Raw genomic sequence first — 16768 nt, 5'->3', positions numbered from 1 at the left:
GTGTGTGTGTGTGTGTGTGTGTAATTCAAAGGGCACAAGATAATCCACACCTGTATTTGATGATGGTTTGATCCCTCATCTGTGGAGTATAAAGTACCGGTAACAGCTAATTGATCCCTGAACATTCTCTTATCACCCAAAAAGTGGTCCTGCTCTACCTCTCCGAGGAATTGTTATAAGAAAATTGGTTAACTCCACTTATGTATTTTTTACACATTGCTTTTTAACATGTACATATCATCACTGTTAAATACAAACACTGTATGTACTGTATATACTGTCATATCCACCTACCTCATGGATATAAAGCAACCTGTTACATTAATGATTTCATATTTATTCAGCACCATTGCCCTACTGTTTACTAATGTCATTGTTGTTATATATAAAGGAAAAGTGAAATCTGGAAGAAAGGAAGAAAGCAAGAATGAAAAGAGAGAGAGAGAGAGAGAGAGAGAGAGAGAGAGAGAGAAAGAAAGAGAGAGAGAGAGAGAGAGAGAGAGAGAGAGAGAGAGAGAGAGAGAGAGAGAGAGAGAGAGAGAGAGAGAGAGAGAGAGAGAGAGAGAGAGAGAGAGAGAGAAATGCAATGGTCAAAACAACACAGTAAAAAAAACAACTGCTGCAAAAAACACTGTGCTGGGATCAAAACAAGTAGATGGAGCATTTTTAGAAGCACTGGGATTTTTGAGGCCTGAATTGGATTTAAAAGATTAGGCTTTATTGAATTTGTTTGATCATCGTATTTGTTCTCTTTAAGGCCCTTCTCATTGATGGGAGCATGATGGGAGGAAATCTTTAAAAAAAAAATTAAAAAATGAACATACATGAATGGTAATCCCTACTAGGGAGAAGCCAGTACAAGATGGGGGCGGGGCACAACACTAACACCTGTACAACATAATTTGATCTAATGCCACATCTGTAAAGCCTATAATGTTCATTTTCTGTTATGATTTTGTCTCAGAGGTGTTTATTCAACTATCATTGTGGTGGCTGTTGTTAGTGTTGTTATTGTACTGGGTTGCATAATACTGTACAGATGTTCCTGTTATTATGTCCATCCTCTGTAAATCTAGGAGTCACTCAGGTCACAACAGACCCTCTAACTCTCTTCTTCCCCAGTTTGAGACTCTGACAAGGGATTGGTTTTGCAGAGCATGTCCCTGCCAACTGGCTAGCACTACCTAAAAGTGTACTGGACTGTATATCCACACACACACACACACACACACACACACACACACACACACACACACACACACACACACACACACACACACACATGAGTATGTATGTGTCTGTGTGTGTACAAGAGGAGAGTTGTTTTGAAAGAGCCAGACAGATAGAAAATAAAAAGAGCATTTATATGAAGTCATATGGTTTAGTTGATTCCTCAAACGTGCAGACTGGTATACAGGAGACTGAGGAGGACTGAGTTCAATTCAGTTCAGTTCAAAGGCAGCCATCTGCACAAGTACTATAGCAGACAATGAGTTGTGAATGCAACGCTCCCTATCGGCAAAGACAATCAACAAAAAAACTGTCCTATACTGTAATGCACAAAAGCGCTATTGGTCAAAACAGATGATGCAGAACAGTTTTAACACCTTTCTGGGGCTCCTTTACGCATGGCTGCAGGAGAAAAAGGAGTGCGCACAAATGACAATTATAAAGTGTCGAGCCTTCCTCTGACGACAGGGATCTACACAAGTGCGTGTGCATGTGCGTGTGCGTATGCGTGTGTGTGTGTCCTCTGCGCAGTCAGTGGATAGAGATGTATCATCACTATCTGATTTTGCCTTACATTAGAGATTCGTCGACGCATGATTTTGCACAATAGTCTGCGTCTTGGAGACACTGTAGCCTACATAACACCACCGGTGACCATAAAGCACACCGCCACAGCACAAACACACGCAGGACATTTTCGGGCATGAGGGGAAACCCTGGGTCTCTCCTGTCCCGTAACTCCGGTAGCCAATCCAAAGGTGTCGATTTTGGGGGACACTAGCTTGCGGCTTGCGGCTTGAGCTGCGCGCTTAAAGCGCCTACACATACATATCTCTCCCGCTTTGTGCCTGACGTGACGTGCTCGCTCACAAAGTTTTGGCCATTACATCATAGTTTTAAAATAGCCAAGTCGGTTCAGAGAAATTATATTTTACGCACAGTGACATCAGCTGCCGGTCAGATGCAGTAGCCTATATCTGCTGCCAGTGCTCCTCACTTTTATGATTATAAGCCATATAAATCATCATTCTGAAGTAGTACAAATTACAGAAAAAAACAATTTGTAAAATAAAATCATATTGCAGCGACTGTCTCTCTATAAGCCGGCAAACTTAAATGTGATCAAAATCTTCAGTGACCCTATGCTTGCACTACCTACAATATCCGGTGTACTTTTCAGAACATTACATCATTGTCTAGTCTGATAGATGAACTCATTTTCAACTCGCTGAAACTGCATGTTGCTTTGTTTCAGACTACATGACACTGGGATAAAATACTTCACATGTGCATGTTTAGTCAACATTTTTAAATGTAAGTTTTGGAGTTACACTTATAAATGGAGTTGTGTTGACAATAGGATGGAGGATGTGTAGACAGTGCTACCTGCAATCACTGTGGGTGATCGTTGACCTCCCTCCGGTTTGATCCACATCTCCAGAGTGAAATTTCCTCTGGGTATCTCCACGCCAGGCTTCAGTCGTAGCTGATCTCCCCTGCCGGTAAAATAGACAGCTTTCCCCCGGTCTGGAGAGTTTTCCTCCGCCTGAGAGGAGCGCCGACGCTGGCGAATCACCCGTCGCTCTAAGCCGGGCAAAGAGCGTTTGCCCCGGGGCAGACGTGTGGCACAAGCCCCTGGGATGGTGGCTTTCGCCTCACTAATGCGCACCAACTCCCTCTTGGATCTCCCCTTTCTCCGGACTGTCCCGCACTCTGATCCGAAACACAAGATGAGAATCACCAGGCAAGACACCCAGGGAGATGTCCAAAGTTTCATTTTTCGGGAGAGGAAATAGCAACAAAAATATTTAAAAGAAGAGAAAAAATGAAAGAAACAACGGAATAACTACAAAAAAAATGTTATGTCCACAATGTTCTCCTTTTTGGAAATCCTCTCGAGTTTTTCCTTCTCTCTTTTTACAGCGATAGAATGTCAAACCGTAGAAACTGTCTAAATAAACCCATAAAGCTATGCTGTTTTCCCCTCTTTATAATGCTAAGCCACGACCCCCTCTCTTAAGCAAAACTACTCTGGAGACATTCAGGGGACACAGGAATATTTGATTCATGTATGTGTTCCACGGTGCCTTTTCAGTTGGTCCCATTTAGCCAAAGGGATGACTAATAAGTAATCAATCAAGAGGGGGGTCCGGCCGATGCCCCCCTCATCCCCTTTGGACGGTAGGAGTTACTCGCAGAAATCCACAGTTGTCCGCCAAGCTCTTGTCACACCTTTTTGTTGTTTCCTTATCCTACCCGTAAAACAGCATAAGAAATGGCACATATTAAATTCCAAATAAAAGTGACAACAAACCGACGTCTCATATTTATTACAGGAAACAAGAGGTAAATTGTGACCAAAAAATCGAATCAAAACTTCCCCTTGCCTGTATGCCTGTACAAAAGTTGCAATGCACTATAATATCTGGTAAGGCGAAGGAGAGAAAGAGGGACAGAGAGCTGCAGAAGTAAGCATCGCGGTCCTCATTGATTGCCTGAAGCAGATACACTTGGAGCAGTCGGAGCTCGCCGTCCGCTTTAAAGGCAGTTTCTCCCTAAGTCTTTTTAAGAACAACTCGTGTTTCAAATGTTCCGGCGCTGTGTTTTTTTTCCAATGTGGGAAGTCACACAGGTAGGCAACTCTCACTGACGGCAATTCTTTCTATGGCACATAGTGATTGGGTGGCGTTTACGGAGTTTGAAAGGCGTATATGTATCCCTCTAGCGGTTACAATTTAAACAATCCAACACTTCAACCAAGTCCACAACACAGGGTCATAACCAAGCAGTCTGAGAACATGAAATAATTACTCCAATCCTTGTTGGTCTTTGTTGAAATCCCCCTTTGAAAGCCAGTTGATTTCATTTAGAAAGTCATAGATTTTGGCAATGACATTCCTCACGATATAGCCTACATGAAAGCTTAGTTGAACGGATGACTACTCCTCAATGTAAATGTTTAAAATGTACTGTAGAATATTATAAAGAGATTGTTCCCTATATGATTTGGGGATCAAAGCTTTTATTTTGTAATGTTAAAACATAATAGTTGTAATCGATAGCGATCAATATCCGAAACTTAGAAAAGTTGTATCCAATAAAAAGTACAACTTTTAGGCTACTCACAGGCTCTTCAGAAAGTCCTCCATTTAAACTTTGGCAAGGTATGACGTATTGTATAAAGGTAGACCTAACAGTCCCGTTAAAGTCATGTTTCCCATTAATGTCTTCAAAAAAAGTAAGCAGTAGATCAAAGAAGTAATGGGAGAACATTGACAAAGTCATAGCAGTTCTTATCCTTTCTTTACTTTTTCCTTTCTTCTTTCAATTTAATAGCCAAAGTTGGTGGTGTTTAGCTACAAAATAGCAATAAGCAACTTATATTTTCTACCTGTACATGTTTTGTTTTTTTAAAATCTGGCCAACTCATTTTTTTTTCATTCATTTATTCAGTCTCTAACTTCAGTCTAAGTTTATCCCAATTCACTATTGCCACACAAGGGTTTTTGTCAAAGGGATTTGAAAAAGAAAAATGTAAGGGATTTGTAAGTTTCAGGTTGACTCACACATCCTAATGTTTACTGACCCGTCACTTTAGATGGATGGAAGTTTCAAAACCACACTCTCGACTAAAGTTTGTAAGCCTTTGAGACCAGTGACAAAGCCTTCGTAGGTCTCAGCTGCTGAGTGAAATGAAAACAATCCTTTGGTCAATGTTACTGTTACTCTGAGGATATTTTGACACAGAGAGGAGAGTGACTTTACCTTTTAATGGCTTTCCATAGAGACAGTCAGCTGGAATGTCGGTGTTTCCTCTCTGTTCTCCCACGGTTGTTTGTTGTGAATGTGTGTTTAGACAGCTAAAACTTGCCAGCTACCATAAAAGGAAGAGAGAACAAACATTAAATATTTGCTTTCTTTTTCATATGGTGTTGTGACTTTGGGCCACATATTTCCTTTTGTGTTTTGAGCAGGGGAAATCACATATTGAGAGGTGTTGACCTAGGAAGTCGCTGGCAGCAGAGTTTCACATATCCACAAATCTAAATCTTGTCAAAGGAGTTAGTGGATAACTGTGTGTGTGTGTGTGTGTGTGTGTGTGTGTGTGTCAAAACCTTCACATGACATGTTGTTAACACACATTCTCCTGTTAGATGTGGTTGTGTGGCAACACTTCCATCTCTTTGAAAGAGTTTTTGTTTGGGTCCTTGTCTCAAAAACTCATGTTTCCCATGAGGTTGCTTGCTTTTGATGCACACTTTATGGTAAGATGCATGCTTCTTTTCCTATATTTTTTCAACCAGCAAAATAGCGCTGGTCACAGACTTTCCATAAAACATACTTGATAACAGAATTTAACACTGAAGGGAATGGAAATTCGAGCTCACTAAGGTACCAAATCGTGATAGAAGGTGAAAGACCTCCAGTCCTGTTATTACATTCTTTGCTTCTTCACCTTAGATCAGACTATCACTCTCTGTCTCTGTCTCTCTCTCTCTCTTTATAAAGGAACATGAGGGCTGAAGATAGAAAAGATGACCTAATGTCTTAGAGTCAGCTTCCATTCAGGTTGGTACACTATGTACAGTTTGAAGGGAGGGGAAACAACCCTGAAACATGGTCATATAAAGATAATTTGCCATGCCTCCATTACGCAAGGAGATTGAGTTGAATTGTTTTAGTACAGTCTTGCACCTCCCACCCAACCCCTGAGGGTATAAACCAATCAACAATCGCTAAGTGTGCCTCCCTGGCGCTACCATTTGCCAGTGTCACAATATTTCTCCTTTTCAACAACAGGCTGATTCCCAGTTATTCCTGGATTTGATGAAGAAGACAACATCCCATCTTAACCTAATGACCCATGACGGTTCATGTCACAGAGCCCATGTGCAATTATTTAAATCCCACTGCACATCTGAGTCGGACCATAAAGCAGAATACACTGCATGATGTTAAGATCAGTCAGAGGTCAACAGTGAATTAAACACCACAGGACAAACTTGACATCAGGAACAATCTGGGAAAAAAACAGGTATAAAAAACACATGCAGCAGTGACTAGTACATCTTGAACATGATAATTATAATATAATGCCTTTTTAACCCAATTGAAAATGCAAGAGATTCCCAATTACTTGAGTCACATTATCTGACCTTTTTGACATGCAATGTCTAAACACAGGCATATATCCTTTAATGGAAAATAAAAGCCATTTGGTATGGACTGATCTTTACCCATGTTTATTGTAAATGTATTTATGCAGAGTTGTAGAAGTAAGTGATACTGTTAGAATTATCCACATTCAGTATCTGAATGCATGAAAACTATTTTTGGCTTTTTTCACTTTTGACCCAGGGAGATTACATCTGTGTTTTTAAAAGTAACAGTTTGGTCAGATGAGTAAAACATGAGCATGTTCTGTGAACACAGAGCTCAGTAAATTAATATTGGATTGAGCAAAATGTGTGCATTTTGTTTACATCAATGATACAGACATTGTATTAACTTTGTCAAATTGTGTCTAGATTACAACCATCCTTAAACATTATCTCCAGCTCCACGGTGATGCAGCCATTGCTGTCCTAGCACTTCTGTTCAGAGACAAGTGGTTGCAGTATTGTACAATAATCCCACAACATGACCGGAGTAACTGTGGAGCAGTGCGAGTTAAATAGGAAAAAAAACATTGTCCTATAATCCATTAATGCACCCAGCTTAATCTGTGACTGTTCTAAAGTGCAAACCTAAATGCTTTTGCCTCATTTTTGTGTGTGTATGATTTGGAGAGTAAAATGATAGCATGTAAACAATGTTAACACATTGAAGAATAATACAGATGAGGTTTTAAGTACATTTAGGAGAATTCTGAATGATAAATGTCAAAGTAAAATAAAAGCAAAGCTGTAGTGACAATAGCATTTCATAATAGTGGCCAGGACCTTTAAAGGCAGTGGCTCTTTCTAAATATAATGCCGTTACAGAATACCCATTAAAGCCTTTAAGAGTTTAATCCTGTGCTGCCTAAAAACGCAGGCAGTTTCTGGTAAAAAAAAAGAAAGCACTTCCCAATAAGAGATGTGCTGACTGAGACGGAGGTGTTGTTTGTTACTTTTAAACAGAACATCGCAAAGATTACAGAAAATGTATACATTTGTGTAAATCAGGTTTAATCTTTCCTAATGCTTATGACAGCTGTCATTTATATGTGCTTAGCATGGAAGGGCAGCCAGTTCAGCTGGACAGTGGCATAATATATATATTTATATGAACACTGAAAGTAGAGTCTGCTTTTGTGTTACGGTGATAATTGAGTATTGGCAGAATGGTATACGTGAAATACTATTTGTCACAGAAAGTATGGTACTGTAGAGTCCGGTATGAGGCATGAAATCAATGAGCTGTCACACTTTGTTGATAGACACTGAAATGTCAATTATTCCATCTTATTCCACATGAATTAGTGAAGTCTATTGTTTAATTTACATTAATTCATCACAACAAATTGAATCATCTTATCTTAGCTTATCGTCATTCTGGATCGGTAACCGGAGAAGTTAAATCAAGCACATAGTTGTGTATCTGTAATTTAATCATCTCTCCTAAGTGCATTTGTATCACTACGCTTATATATTACATTCTAGTCTTATTTTTTCTATGTCATCCCTATCCCACCCAAAAACTTCCCTGTCTGCCTCGTTATTCCCCCTTATCCAAGTGCTAAATCATTTATTAGTCATAGTGCCTGCTGTCTGTACCCCTATCAGACTACATCAGTCCACTTATCTGCACCTTTAAGGCAGACTTTAGCTGTCAAATTACAACTCTTTCTTAGAGTAAAAGGTAGTTTTTGTAAGTTGCTGGCTAAAACAATTTGGGGTGAACGAAACGTTTTTGGCAAAACATTTTTAGTACACAAAGACATCACATTTTCAACATACTAAGCCCTAATATTATTGGTGTTACGTAGGTAGCTAAAGGTTTTTCTGGTGTTTTTGGTTCATTGTCTAAATATCTGCTGTACACAAAAAAAAAAAAAAAACATTTGAATAATTTTTTCTTGTGTTGTAGTTAAATGTTGGTTGACAAAAAAATAGCATGATACTTTACCAGCACCATCTGGTAAGCTGTGTGGTTATATGGGTAGATTTATTTGACAAACTTGGCTGCTGATGTTGTTGCATCAGACTTTCTCTGGAATTGTTTATTTTGTGTTTTAGTATAGCTGATCAATCAACATGGGTGCTGCCATTAGCGTGTCTTGCTTTTGCTGTTGTCAGACTACTGGGCTAGTATGAAGTCAATAAAAGCAGAGTTGGAGGTGGCAGAAAGTTGGTATCTTACTACTACAGTGTTTTCAAAAAACTTAAATTCCCCATCTACTACAGTGCAGGACTGGCATTTTTAAATTGATCTGCTTTGAAAGGCCAAAACACAGAAAGTGCTTTTGTCAAACCTATCCACATGTACATTTTAAAACAGCTACCTCATAAACCTTTCTACCTCAGCCATGACACATGGTTCCCAGAAACATGATTAGACGATCAGTAGAATTCACTGAGTACAAGTTTATTGCTGTTCCTGTGGAAGCATGGCTAAATAACTGTTCAGTACAATAATTTTACACTAAATTGTCTCTTTTCATGCAAACATTTCTGCACTGTTGAGACTCTTTGTGCAGATAAATTATTAAAGAGTACAGATATATAAGGAGTGACCCAATAGCCAAGTGGTTAGCCTATACCACATGGGCACATATGCAACTCCGGTTCAGTTCCCTGCTAACTGGACCGTTTGCTGCATGTCATTCCCTTACTCTCTTTTCCCACACGTCTCTCTCCATTATCACTGTCAAATATGGACATAAGATGCAACAAATATATATATATATATATATATATATATATATATATATATATATATATATATATATATATATATATATATATATATATATATATAATTTATAAAAAATTGTTTAAAAGGAATACTGAGTTTGACTTCCAAATTAAATACTTCAGGAAATACAGAACCATGCTGAACATCACATCATTGTCTACATATGCAATTGTGCATGAGGAGTGTGTTCCTCATCATCATCACATCCTGGAATTTAGCCGCTGTTGTGAGCTGTGTGGTAAACAATAACCCATTATGGGTCCCCAACGGCAACCAAGGCTTGCCCTTGGTTTAACTCTGCTGCTTGTGGGGAAGAATTATATGTGCAGGGGTGCAGAGTACGGCACAGTCAGCACACCACCGTTAGCCACCACTACTGCCCCTCCGTCTAGACGTTAGAGCACGTCCATATGGAGATGGTTAAAAAGCTCATTAGCCGGCCTACTTGAAATACAGTTGCAGTGACGCTTGTCCATAAAAACACAAAGTAGAGTGGTTTCTGCAGTGGTATTAACCAGGTTGAGGCATCAAGCCCCCAGGACTGACAACAATTTGGCGCAGGCCTCCAGTTCACCAAAGGATGGCTGAAACGGCATGCTTTCCAAGAAAGGAATAAGGAAAGAAATTATTTCTTGGAAGATTTCTGAGGTAGTCTGATCCATCTGGGTGAGGAAGAGTGGAAAAATGTCTGGTAAGGTGAATGGGATATGGCCCATTGAAAGAAAAATGGCTTGGTCTTATTAAAAACATTTAGGGTAACCAATAGATTGCTGTAGGGCAAGGAGATATTTGAGGAAGAGAGTGCAAAGAGTAAATACATGCCATTGCCAGTTTGTCACTAGTCAATTTTCAGCATTACATTCACACATTGAACTCAAACCCTCCTTTCTTTACTTGCAAGATGTTCCTCACACCCATAACAAATTTTATGTACGGTACATCTAAACCCTTTTAATATTTGGAGGGCTGTAAATTAGAACCTGATACCATGGGAAAATTGTACTTGCAAATGGTTTTACAGCCTGCAAAACTCTGACAAACCCACTCTACGCCAAGCAAGAAAGTAAGTAAAATTTATTTATATAGCGCTTTTCACAGATAAGAAATCACAAAGTTCTTTACATAAAACATACAACATGAAACATATTAAAACAAAGTACATTTAAAATCACAAGGTAATAAACCTCCCAGCACAATGTTAGCGACTAGCATGTAAACCTAGTAGAGCATTAAGCAACTAAAGAGGCAAACTTTTGCCCTCAGGAGTTGGTGGAGACCAAAACAGAGCCAAAAAGGAGAATGAATATTGAACTTACTGTACGTTCTTCAGGTGTACCCAATTGGACTCCAATTGAATGCTAATGTTGCTCTGTGTCTGCTCAATGCGTAAATAAGCTAACAAGTTTGCCATATCAACTATGTATAGGTGATAATAAGTCAATTTTGTGTTTACAACTTGTTGCAATGTCCCCATATAGGCAAAAAACAAATGTTAAACCAAATGTATTTAACACAGTCTTGCTAAACCAAAAAGGCAGCAATTTTTTTCTTTTTGAACACAAAGAATAATGGCTTAAAGAAAAACCTAGAGTTAATGGTCGCAAGTTTTCATATCCAAATATGAGATGATTTTCAACAATCACAAAAATAAGTATTACTGCAGGAGGCTGCACAAAGGCCGTTAGGGGATGAATCAAATTTGACAGCAGTGACCACAGAGTAGCAGTAACACTGTTAAGCAGTACGGAGAGAAAACATTGAAAGATATAGATAACAACTGTAGACTGGTTTAACTGGTTTCAAAGTGGAGATAATGCTGTTGTAGAGCTTGCCTCAGCACAATTTGTTTCATCTAAACAAAACCTCTGCAGTGTGGAGGTCAGGGTGTCTCCACATCGTACACCATTTTTAAATGTAGTTACAAACTACAGGGAATCATTACAGTCGGAGACCACTGGATGTCCTAGTGTTTTGCTGTTGTAGCTGCACCCATGAAGTCTGCAATCTTAAGTACAAAAACTAAATACTAAATATAAATATTTACTATATGCTATTGAGCTATATAACTAAAACTAAACCAACGGCTGTCCTAAGCTGGACAAGCCCTACACAAGTACAACAAAGTCAACATTCTCTCAACAATTTTTTGTGAGCACTTTTCAAAGCTTCACACCTATTAAAGCTCATATTGCTCAATATTGTTGAGGTTTTCTTGTTCCATTGGCAGGGCATGTTTACAGTCATCTGAACAAACAATAAAAGAAATACTATGTTCCAAATGCTCATAAAGCATCAGATTCACAGAGTGACACCAGCGTCACGGCCCTGTACTGTTAATGTACAAGTGTTTATCTGTACGACTGCATTTAAATGGATTGCACATTTATTTGTAAACAGAAATGGATATGGCCACACAGAGTAGGTGGGAGCCTGTGTTTGGGTCCATAGTGTGTGTACACGCAAATGTAGCCTACTTTAAGGTTATTAGCGTGAATGTGCTAATCAGACTGAAAGAATTGAATTTTCTGTGTATAGAGCTTAAAAACTAAGGTACAAATGTTTCACAGTATTCAAGGATGTGTAGTCGTTAGGAGACTATAAGCAAGAGAAAAATGGTAGGAATGTCTAGAATGTGCTTGGTAAACAACGTTAACAAAATGCAGTGGACTTTGTAAAGAGCATATATGCTCTTTGGGTGTGTCATAAATAATCAAAGTGCTTTGTGGAGCGCAAAAACGAGGTTGTGGTTTTGTGGACACACTGCGTTGCGTAAGATGTAATGTATATTTTACTCCGGCTGCGAAAGGAAATATAATGAGTTTAGTGTGATGGTAAAGTCAGTAAGCAGAAAAACACATGCTGCAGCATAAGTAAGCAATGCATAATGCTACATTGAGATGAGCAAACAATGGGCACGTGCTGATTTGCAGTCAACAATGCAATACTGCACCTTAATGTGTCTGGGCCAAACAATGCAAAAGCCGATTATGCAAATTGGGGTTATCGAGGCCATTGCAATATAACAATGGCACCAAGTGGATTGAGCCGGGTTGTGTGTGTGTGTGTGTGTGTGTATGTGTATGTGTATGTGTGTGTGTGTGTGTGTATATATGCTTGGGTTTCTTGTTTTTCCCACAGATGCCCTTCCCAAAACCCCCCATTTTATGGTCTCTGTTCCGAAGCCTCATTATAGGGGCTCCTGTCAATCAGAAGGTCAAGGGTCACGGCAGAGGATCAGCTTGATCAATACCCCTCGGCCTGATCAATCAACTTGTGTTTTCATTTCCACCAATAAGATACCAGCTTCCATCAAAACAAAGGAGTGAGAGGAAAAAGAACGCCAGAAAGAATTAGGAGGAGTAAGAAAAGGGAGAATGTAAACAAGCCTGCCTCACTGAACAGATCCCAGAAGCTTCTTTTTTTCCTCACTTTACAATGACATTGTCAAGGACTAGGACATTGATGAGCGGGTTGCGTCATCATGATGCACCTCTAATGCCCTTGGGCCCCTCTGTGTTTGCACCAGATTTGAGACACCTTGTGAGAGACTTAAATCTGTGGCTGCATAGGGATCAGTTCCTTATGGCAATAACACACACATCTTGGTCTTCTTTAGTGTTGGCAATAATTTAAAATAAGGTTAATATTTGTAGTGCACATTCATTTCAGGTTATTACTATGGGGAAAAATACGCTTTATAAAACTTAAATAATTAAGCTTCATGATCACAAAAGCATACTTCCATTTAATTATAAATCACCTCATTTCATATATCCAAATAACAGTCTAAACAACAGTCAGCCTCTCCTCATTTCCTTTTAGCAGCTGCAGAGTTAAGAAAATTGAAACTATCCATTAGCTTTGATTATCAAACAGGCTTAATAAATGGGTCATTTTTCAGCATCCTCTCAAATTAAAATTGCCTAGTGTGTATTTTCAATTGAGTGTCTGCTTCTCTGCCAAGGAGTTATTCTCCCTAAGGAATAATTCCAGCCACCAAGTACTTACAAATCATGGAAATGAGATGATGGAATATAGAATAGAAAGGCACTCAATGCTAAATCATTAAAAATGTACTTTCTTTACTTCAGCTCCAGAGCAACGCCTCACACAACATTGGTTGGCGAAGAGCCAAGCATAAAGAGCGAGCTGGCCTGGAATGTTCTGTGGTAAAAGATAACTCTTTTAAAACTAAAAGGGCACTATCCGAACAACACAGTCATGACATGCAGCAATAAAACAGATTTTAAAGGTTTGTAATACAATTTAAATGCTCTAAAATCAAGCAGAACTGTAGCCTATACTTAAGTGATGACACTTGGACTGCCAGAGGGAGGAAGTCACTCACAAAACTACTTTCTTCTCACTACTGTGTAACCTATTAGATCACATAACTCAAATAGCTCAGTTATAATTCACCAAAACAACAACAACTGTAAATTCATCTACCAGCACCACAAAACATAATAACTAGATGGGCACTCAGAGAGCGCAGACCTCCGCAAAGGCATACCCTATTTCATAATGTTCATGCAGTGATAAGTTTCCAGTCGGGAACTCATTTTTCTGATTATTTCGACACCACATTAATGTAGCACAAACGCCTTATCTCACAATGTTAATGACAGTGAAAAATAATTTGTGTATCCGCCCTGTGATTTGGATCCGCTCCAACATTTAATGGGTTCTTTCTTGGCCCATGCTATACCCTTCCACCAAGTATCATGAAAATCGGGCGAGCAGCTTTTCTGTAATCCTGCTAACAGATGGACAAACCAACAAAAAACGGACAAAACGAACCAAAAGCATAACCTCCTTGGCAGACGCAAAAAAAAGAAGAAAAAAAAAGGAGGAATTGAATTCACTATTAAACAGAATACTGCTCTTCTTTTAATCTAACTCTTAACAAGAGTAAGCGCATTACCCAAAATGTTGAAATATTCCATTAAAATGTTTTTACAGATCTGAGTGAGCAAATGCTACTTCTTCCAGTCTACAGTCCATGGACCAAAAGAGAGAAGTGATTTATGAAAGAAAAGTAAACCTACAAATATTGCAGAACAAGAACTGTGATAGCGGATAAAAAAGAATGCAAATGCTCTTTTGCATTACCGTATAACAATTACATGCAATGGGGGACCGATTGCTAAAACAGGGAGGAGAGAGAGGAAATGGAGGAACAAACAGGTCATGAACTGGATTTAAATTCACTATGTTACAAGTACATGGTATATGTTTTAGCTTAGTGAGCTGTCAACACAGCCCAAGGGACTATGTCAAGCAACTCATTTGCAGGGAAAGAAGTTTGAAAGGTGCAGCAGAAGGTGAACTAAGTGAGCAGCTGAAAACTGTGCAGACGCTACAGAGGAGGGACAAACAGGGGAGCAAAAAAAAAGAAAACGGCAACAGAAGGAACAGATTGTATAATGAGCCAAGACAGAGGAGTTGGTTACAGTACTTTCAACTTGTAATAATAATTTCCTGGCAAAATAACAATTATATTGGTATGTGTAATGTTACCTGTTGAGCCTTAGGTTCTCTTGGTGCAAATTAATTGTAGAATAGAGAAATTAAGTTGATGAAAAAAAATACTTAACAAAAGGCAGAGTCATGTCGGGAACCCAGCCAATGACCTAACCCTGGCAAGAATAATGCTTGTGAAGACCAGTGTCAGCAATCCTGAATATGGCAGTTAAACATAATAAGGGCAATGACGTCTTTACACAAAACAAATCATTGGCACTATGCCCTAAATATATGGGCTTCATTGTTAGGGTCTAAAATTCTGGTTAGACTTTAGATTTAGATTTGTCCTCCTCTTGTCATTGTCTTCAGCTGTCTGAAATTGCATGGTGAGGCTGGATGTGCTCCCCAGATCATGACGACGATTAATAAATAATAACGGTGAGATCAGGGGAACATCACTGAAGGGCTATTTATAGCCACAAAGCAAATTTAACCTTGACCTTTTTTTTCACAGTGACGCCACTTGCCTTCCTCAAGCCAAGAGTCAAACATCATATTTTCACACTTCGGCGTCATCTCATAACTCTGACTTAGATATGAAATATTCAAATGCTGCTCTGCCTACTGTAATAGGTAGTGAACATTCCCTTTCACAAGCTTTACAGGCTGTGTTCTTTTTTTCAGGGAGAAAGTTGCCTGCACCTGTGAGCTGGTACATGTGAGGAGTGCAAAAACACCTGGACACTCATCATGTGTGTTTGCATCATATTGTAGCCTATCATATGTGGCTTTGGGCAGAACCCATAGAGGTGCATGAGAAGCCAGAAACTCAAATCTTTTGGGCCTATGTGGGGAAAAGGCCTGAATCTGAGGGAGTCTGTATGAGATGCGTGCATGTGTATATATGTGTGTCTGCGCAGGTGTGCAGAGGGAGCAGAGCAGGCAGGCGAACAGACAGGCGCACTGGGTGCCTGTGAGGTCAGGGGCTAGGTGGAGTGTTAGCGGGAACGACACCTGACAGCAACTGGGTGGATGTGCCCTGGCAGTTCTGTACATTCATGTCACTACTGATAAAAGTCAGCACCTGCTGAGCAGGAGAAACTACAGTGGCAGTGCCACCGGGTCCTCCATACAGGACGAGGGGAGGAGGATGAGGACACTTCCTTCCGCCTGTCCCTCCAATGCTCACTGAGCAGACAAGTCGGGACAGCTGTGATGGCCATAGGCTGGGTAAGGGGTGAAGGTGCCAACCTTGTCAATGCTAGAGGTGGGAGCAAAGCTACATGACACTGCCTGATTTGGGCTTGGAAAACGAAACCTGGATGCCTCTCTTTTGATTGTGTAACAGCCAAGGGCAAAGGGAAGTGTACAGAACTTTTTGTGTTACAGTAGATGTAGCTGGACAGCTACATGCGTCTTAATGGGTAAAGCAGAACAATCAGCTTCATGGGCTGAGATAATGAGTCAGTGTGGAGTTTAACATTCACACCAACAGTAAATGGGTTTAGTAGAGTGCTGCATAGTAGCTCATTGATTAATGGCTATCAACTTGACTCTTTCAGGGGATTTCCTCAGGTTCATTCGAGTCCTCTCACTGTCCAAAAATATGCAAATCCTCCAGAATTAAAGCAAAAGTAGTTCTGGATTATTGGATGGTCTTCTGGCTGTCTTGGCAGGTCTCAAAACATCTTGGCCTTCCATGTTCTGAAGTAACATAATGACCTGGGGTACCTGGAGCTCAACAGTACGTCAGTGTTTCCATTTATCAAATTTACACCTGAGAAATAAAACGCAATTGAAAATTATCTAATATTTGACTTTTGCTCTCAAATCTATATTAACTTCTGAGGCCTTAGTTGGTACTGGATTGGATTATATCATACCGGTGATGCTTTCATTGTGTCCATTCTGTAGCTGATAAAAAGCCAGATACTGCCACCTAGTGTTCACATACTGGTACAGAGGGAACCCCCTTTATATTCAGCTGCTACTGCATTTATCAAACTCCCAATGCAGTCAAAGCCTGATGAACAATGGCATCCAGCAAAAAACAATTTGCATTTGCTGTGTATATGACTTGTGTGGCTGTATGCTGATGGAAAACACCCCCACACACTCCTCCTCACTTTCCTTGAGAAAGAGCTGATCTGCAACTTGTCCTTAACCCAGAACA

General features: G+C 39.7%; 1 protein-coding gene across 2 annotated transcripts in view; it reads right to left on the bottom strand.

Moving 5' to 3' along the window:
• Positions 1-3847, bottom strand: part of pappaa (pregnancy-associated plasma protein A, pappalysin 1a) — a 101749-nt gene extending 97902 nt beyond the window's left edge. For both annotated transcript variants that reach the window (XM_031277960.2, XM_031277961.2), the window contains exon 1: positions 2617-3847. In XM_031277960.2, coding sequence (XP_031133820.1) covers positions 2617-3007 — 391 coding nt within the window. In that variant the 5' untranslated portion in view covers positions 3008-3847. The remainder of the gene's footprint in view (positions 1-2616) is intronic.
• Between the last annotated feature and the right edge of the window lie 12921 nt (positions 3848-16768).

The sequence above is a fragment of the Sander lucioperca genome, chromosome 14 (genome assembly GCF_008315115.2).
Source record: "Sander lucioperca isolate FBNREF2018 chromosome 14, SLUC_FBN_1.2, whole genome shotgun sequence".
Lineage (NCBI taxonomy): Eukaryota > Metazoa > Chordata > Actinopteri > Perciformes > Percidae > Sander > Sander lucioperca.
This window is presented reverse-complemented; position numbering and strand designations above follow the sequence as displayed.